The sequence below is a fragment of the Mustelus asterias genome, unplaced genomic scaffold, assembly GCF_964213995.1.
Source record: "Mustelus asterias unplaced genomic scaffold, sMusAst1.hap1.1 HAP1_SCAFFOLD_5002, whole genome shotgun sequence".
Taxonomy (NCBI): Eukaryota; Metazoa; Chordata; class Chondrichthyes; order Carcharhiniformes; family Triakidae; genus Mustelus; species Mustelus asterias.
The window spans coordinates 464-7500 of record NW_027594945.1 but is presented as its reverse complement, the minus strand read 5'-3'; the positions used below and the strand labels follow the sequence as shown (position 1 = coordinate 7500).

Genomic DNA, 7037 nt, shown 5'->3' with positions numbered 1-7037 from the left:
TGTATTTGAATTGAGTGGAACGTTTCCAATGCGGGCTGGGGGCGGTGGGGAAGCGGTCGGGAAGGGAAGGAGGGGGGGCCGCCTGGGATCTTTCTATGCCATGACTGCTGTCTCTGTCTCTCTCCCGCACCCCACCCCCCCTTCCGGGGACTGCGACCAGCTCTCGGAGAGCGTGCGTTTCCGGGAATATGAGGAGGAACAAGTGCGTAGCCTCGAGAACACTCTGATACGACTCGAGGAAGAGCAACAGAGGTTCGTATAGCGCCCACGCCCCTCCTTCCCCCCCCCCCCCCCAGGTGGGGGAGGGGCTTCGGGGAGATGGGGTGGGGGGATCAAGGGCTACCTGGAGCGCCCCCTCTCTCCGTGGTGTCTGTCAGAGGATCGTGGCCTTTTGGGGGGGTCCTTGTGCATGAGACGCAAAAACCCAGTCTGCAGGTACAACGGGTGATCAAGAAGGCGAATGGGATGTTGGCCTATATCGCGAGGGGGATAGAATATAAAAGCAGAGATGTCTTGTTGCATCTGTACAGGGCATTGGTGAGGCCGCAGCTGGAATACTGTGTGCAGTTTTGGTCCCCTTATTTGCGGAAGGATATATTGGCCTTGGAGGGAGTGCAGAGAAGGTTCACCAGGTCGATACCGGAGATGAGGGGGTGTTGATTATGAGGAGAGACTGAGCAGATTGGGTTTGTACTCGTTGGAATTTAGAAGGCTGAGGGGGGGGATCTTATAGAGACCTATAAGATAATGAAGGGGCTGGATAGGGTAGAGATGGAGAGATTCTTTCCACTTAGAAAGGAAACTAGAACTAGAGGGCACAGCCTCAAAATAAAGGGGGGGTCAGTTTAGGACAGAGTTGAACATAGAACATAGAACAGTACAGCACAGAACAGGCCCTTCGGCCCACGATGTTGTGCCGAGCTTTATCTGAAACCAAGATCAAGCTATCCCACTCCCTATCATCCTGGTGTGCTCCATGTGCCTATCCAATAACCGCTTAAATGTTTCTAAAGTGTCTGACTCCACTATCACTGCAGGCAGTCCATTCCACACCCCAACCACTCTCTGCGTAAAGAACCTACCTCTGATATCCGTCCTGTATCTCCCACCACGAACCCTATAGTTATGCCCCCTTGTAATAGCTCCATCCACCCGAGGAAATAGTCTTTGAACGTTCACTCTATCTATCCCCTTCATCATTTTATACACCTCTATTAAGTCTCCCCTCAGCCTCCTCCGCTCCAGAGAGAACAGCCCCTAGCTCCCTCAACCTTTCCTCATATGACCTACCCTCCAAACCAGGCAGCATCCTGGTAAATCTCCTCTGCACTCCTTCCAGCGCTTCCACAGAGGTGGAGAGATTCTTTCCACTTAGTAAGGAAGTTAAAACTAGAGGACACAGCCTCAAAATAAAGGGGGGTCGGTTTAAGACAGAGTTGAGGAGGAACTTCTTCTCCCAGAGGGTGGTGAATCTCTGGAATTCTCTGCCCACTGAGGTGGTGGAGGCTACCTCGCTGAATATGTTTAAAGCGCGGATGGATGGATTCCTGATCGGTAAGGGAATTAAGGGTTATGGGGATCAGGCGGGTAAGTGGTACTGATCCACGTCAGATCAGCCATGATCTTATTGAATGGCGGGGCAGGCTCGAGGGGCTAGATGGCCTACTCCTGCTCCTGTTTCTTATGTTCTTTGTACAGTCCAGAAAGTGGCCCTTCTGCCCCTTGTTGCTTTTTTGGGGGGGTGCTGTCCCGTAATATACAACCAGGTTTTGCGTCACTCGGAACATCCTGGAGTTGATTTCTCTGGCCGGAATTTAACCGGCATGTCTGTCCGGGTTCCCGGGGGGGGCGGTGCGGGGTGGGAAGGGAGAGACTCGGAGAACGGCATTCACTGTTGGGACTCGGTGAATCCTGTTCCTGTGTAACAGGCTCGAGAGAGAGGGGCTGAATGGACCTCCTCCTGTTCCTGTGTAACAGGCTGGAGAGAGAGGGGCTGAATGGGCCTCCTCCTGTTCCTGTGTAACAGGCTCGAGAGAGAGAGAGAGAGGCTTAGTAGTCTCCTCCTGTTCCTGGGTAACAGGCCCGAGAGAGAGGGGCTGAATGGCCTCCTCCTGTTCCTGGGTAACAGGCCCGAGAGAGAGAGGCTGAATGGCCTCCTCCTGTTCCTGTGTAACAGGCTCGAGAGAGAGAGAGAGGGGCTTAGTAGTCTCCTCCTGTTCCTGGGTAACAGGCTCGAGAGAGAGGGGCTGAATGGCCTCTTCCTGTTCCTGTGTAACAGGCTCGAGAGAGAGAGAGAGGGGCTGAATGGCCTCCTCCTGTTCCTGTGTAACAGGCTCAAGAGAGAGAGGGGCTGAATGGGCCTCCTCCTGTTCCTGTGTAACAGGATCGAGAGAGAGAGAGGGGCTGAATGGCCTCCTCCTGTTCTTGAGTAACAGGCTCGAGAGAGAGAGGGGCTGAATGGGCCTCCTCCTGTTCCTGTGTAACAGGATCGAGAGAGAGAGGGGCAGAATGGGCCTCCTCCTGTTCCTGTGTAACAGGCTCGAGAGAGAGAGGGGCTGAATGGGCCTCCTCCTGTTCCTGTGTAACAGGATCGAGAGAGAGGGGCTGAATTGCCTCCTCCTGTTCCTGTGTAACAGGCTGGAGAGAGAGGGGCTGAATGGGCCTCCTCCTGTTCCTGTGTAACAGGCCCGAGAGAGAGGGGCTGAATGGGCCTCCTCCTGTTCCTGTGTAACAGGCCCGAGAGAGAGAGGCTGAATGGCCTCCTCCTGTTCCTGTGTAACAGGCCCGAGAGAGAGAGGGGCTGAATGGGCCTCCTCCTGTTCCTGTGTAACAGGCTCAAGAGAGAGAGGGGCTGAATGGGCCTCCTCCTGTTCCTGTGTAACAGGCTCAAGAGAGAGAGGGGCTGAATGGCCTCCTCCTGTTCTTGAGTAACAGGCTCGAGAGAGAGAGGGGCTGAATGGGCCTCCTCCTGTTCCTGTGTAACAGGATCGAGAGAGAGAGGGGCAGAATGGGCCTCCTCCTGTTCCTGTGTAACAGGCTCGAGAGAGAGAGGGGCTGAATGGGCCTCCTCCTGTTCCTGTGTAACAGGATCGAGAGAGAGGGGCAGAATGGGCCTCCTCCTGTTCCTGTGTAACAGGCTCGAGAGAGAGAGGGGCTGAATGGGCCTCCTCCTGTTCCTGTGTAACAGGATCGAGAGAGAGGGGCTGAATGGGCCTCCTCCTGTTCTTGAGTAACAGGCTTGAGAGAGAGAGGGGCTGAATGGGCCTCCTCCTGTTCCTGTGTAACAGGCTCGAGAGAGAGAGGGGCTGAATGGGCCTCCTCCTGTTCCTGTGTAACAGGCTGGAGAGAGAGAGGGGCTGAATTGCCTCCTCCTGTTCCTGTGTAACAGGATCGAGAGAGAGGGGCTGAATGGGCCTCCTCCTGTTCTTGAGTAACAGGCTTGAGAGAGAGAGGGGCTGAATGGGCCTCCTCCTGTTCCTGTGTAACAGGCTCGAGAGAGAGAGGGGCTGAATGGGCCTCCTCCTGTTCTTGAGTAACAGGCTCGAGAGAGAGAGGGGCTGAATGGGCCTCCTCCTGTTCCTGTGTAACAGGCTGGAGAGAGAGAGGGGCTGAATGGGCCTCCTCCTGTTCCTGTGTAACAGGCTGGAGAGAGAGAGGGGCTGAATGGGCCTCCTCCTGTTCCTGTGTAACAGGATCGAGAGAGAGGGGCTGAATGGGCCTCCTCCTGTTCTTGAGTAACAGGCTTGAGAGAGAGAGGGGCTGAATGGGCCTCCTCCTGTTCCTGTGTAACAGGCTGGAGAGAGAGAGGGGCTGAATTGCCTCCTCCTGTTCCTGTGTAACAGGCTCGAGAGAGAGAGGGGCTGAATGGCCTCCTCCTGTTCCTGTGTAACAGGCTGGAGAGAGAGAGGGGCTGAATGGGCCTCCTCCTGTTCCTGTGTAACAGGATCGAGAGAGAGGGGCTGAATGGGCCTCCTCCTGTTCCTGTGTAACAGGATCGAGAGAGAGGGGCTGAATGGGCCTCCTCCTGTTCTTGAGTAACAGGCTCGAGAGAGAGAGAGGCTGAATGGCCTCCTCCTGTTGCTATGTAACAGGCCCGAGATCCTTGGACAGAGATGCCGCTAAACGTCCGCCCCCTCCCCCATGTTCTTGTTGAGGTGGTACCTTCCGCTGGTTGGATGGCGCGTTGTCTGAAGAGAGGTGGAGAGGTGCTCCCCCTCTCCCCCCTGAGAGGCGGCAGTTTCAAATCTCCCCTTTGCCCACTCTCTTTGACCTGCGGCGACCTATCGACTTTCCCGGCAGCGGGATTTGACGCCCCCTTTCCCTTCCCCCAAACGTCACCGAATTCGAATCTTTCGCAGATGTTCCAGCCTCGCCGAGGTCAACACCCTGCTGAGGGAGCAGTTGAACGAGGCAAACATGGCCAACCGCGCACTGGGCGAGGACCTGCGGAAGCTGACCGAAGATTGGACGCTGGCCCGGGAGGAGCTGGACGCCAAGCAGGCCGACTGGAGACGGGAAGAGGAGGTGAGGAGGGCCCGGGGGGAGGTCGGAGGGCAGAGGTCGGAGGGTAAAGAATGGGAATGGATAATGTCTCTACACACACTGGGAACGTTTAAGACTTATCTAGATCGCCACATGAACGGAGTGGGAATGGAGGGATACAAAAGAATGGTCTAGTTTGGACCAGGGAGCGGCACGGGCTTGGAGGGCCGAAGTGCCTGTTCCTGTGCTGTATTGCGCTTTGTTGTTTTGTTATGTACTGGGATACAGTGAAAAGTATTGTTTCTTGCGCACTATACAGACAAAGCATACCGTTCATAGAGAAGGAAAGGAGAGGGTGCAGAATGTAGTGTTAAAGTCACAGCTAGGGCGCAGAGAAAGATCACTTAATATTTGATTTGATTTATTATTGTCACTGGGATACAGTGAAAAGTATTGTTTCTTCCGTGCTATACAGACAAAGCATACCGTTCATAGAGAAGGAAAGGAGAGGGTGCAGAATGTAGTGTTAAAGTCATAGCTAGGGGCGCAGAGAAAGATCACTTAATATTTGATTTGATTTATTATTGTCACTGGGATACAGTGAAAAGTATTGTTTCTTCCGTGCTATACAGACAAAGCATACCGTTCATAGAGAAGGAAAGGAGAGGGTGCAGAATGTAGTGTTAAAGTCACAGCTAGGGCGCAGAGAAAGATCAACTTAATATTTGATTTGATTTATTATTAGTCACATGTACTGGGATACAGTGAAAAGTATTGTTTCTTCCGTGCTATACAGACAAAGCATGCCGTTCATAGAGAAGGAAAGGAGAGGGTGCAGAATGTAGTGTCACAGTCACAGCTCGGGGTGCAGAGAAAGATCAGCTTAATGCGAGGTAGGTCCATTCAAAAGTCTGACAGCAGCAGCAGGGAAGAAGCTGTTCTTGAGTCGGTCGGTACGTGACCTCAGACTTTTGTGTCCTTTTCTCGACGGAAGAAGGTGGAAGAGAGAATGTCCGGGGTGCGTGGGGGGGGGGTCCTTAATTACGATGGCTGCTTTTCCCCCGAGGCAGCGGGAATTTGGCATACTGCGCCCAGTTCTGGTCGCCGCACTACCAGAAGGACGTGGAGGCTTTGGAGAGAGTGCAGAGGAGGTTTACCAGGATGTTGCCTGGTATGGAGGGGCTTGGTTATGAGGAGAGATTGGGGAAACTGGGGTTGTTCTCCCGGAAAGACGGAGGATGAGGGGTGACCTGATAGAGGTGTATAAAATTATGAAAGGCATAGATAGGGTGAACGGTGGGAAGCTTTTTCCCCGGGTCGGTGGTGACGTTCACGAGGGGTCATAGGTTCAAGGTGAGGGGGGAGGTTTAACACGGATATCAGAAGGACATATTTTACACAGAGGGTGGTGGGGGCCTGGAATGCGCTGCCGGGCAAGGTGGTGGAGGCGGACACACTGGGAACGTTTAAGACTTATCTAGATCGCCACATGAACGGAGTGGGAATGGAGGGATACAAAAGAATGGTCTAGTTTGGACCAGGGAGCGGCGCGGGCTTGGAGGGCCGAAGGGACTGTTCCTGTGCTGTATTGTTCTTTTGTTGTTTTGTTATGTACTGGGATACAGTGAAAAGTATTGTTTCTTGCGCACTATACAGACAAAGCATACCGTTCATAGAGAAGGAAAGGAGAGGGTGCAGAATGTAGTGTTACAGTCACAGCTAGGGGTGTAGAGAAAGATCAACTTAATGCGAGGTCGGTCCATTCAAAAGTCTGACAGCAGCAGGGAAGAAGCTGTTCTTGAGTCGGTCGGTACGTGATCTCAGACTTTTGTGTCCTTTTCTCGACGGAAGAAGGTGGAAGAGAGAATGTCTGGGGTGCGTGGGGGGGGGGGGTCCTTGATTATGCCGGCTGCTTTTCCCCCGAGGCAGCGGGAAGTGTAGACAGAGTCAATGGATGGGAGGCTGGTTTGCGTGATGGGACTGGGCTACATTCACACGACCTTTTGTAGTTCCTTGCGGTCTTGGGCAGAGCAGGAGCCCCCAGACCAAGCTGTGATACAACCCAGAAAGAATGCTTTCTATGGTTGCATCTGTAAAAGTTGGTGAGAGTCGTAGCGGACATGCCAAATTTCCTTCGCCTCCTGAGAAAGTAGAGTTAGAAGTCTCACAACACCGGGTTAAAGTCCAACAGGTTTATTTGGTATCACAAACTCTCCTTCTTCAGGTGAGTGGAGAAAGTAGAGGCGTTGGTGGGACTTTCTTAACTATAGTGTCGGCGTGGGGGGGACCAGGACAGGTTGTTGGTGATCTGGACACCTAAAAACCTGAAGCTCTCGACCCTTTCTACTTCATCCCCGTTGATGTAGACAGGGGGATGTTCCTCCTTTACGCTTCCTGAAGTCGGTGACAATCTCCTTCGTTGCGTTGACATTGAGGGAGAGATTATTGTTGCCGCACCAGTTCACCAGATTCTCTCTCTCATTCCTGTACTCTGTCTCGTCACTGTTTGAGATCCGACCCACTACGGTGGTGTCGTCAGCAAACTTGAAAATGGA

General features: G+C 53.3%; 1 protein-coding gene across 1 annotated transcript; it reads left to right on the top strand.

Moving 5' to 3' along the window:
• Positions 1–100: 100 nt before the first annotated feature.
• On the top strand, positions 101–4524 carry LOC144491314 (rootletin-like; the record flags this gene model as incomplete). Its single annotated transcript, XM_078208982.1, has 2 exons — positions 101–252; positions 4359–4524. Coding segments are annotated over exons 1-2 (318 nt in total), but the record flags the coding sequence as incomplete, so codon positions are not given.
• Between the last annotated feature and the right edge of the window lie 2513 nt (positions 4525–7037).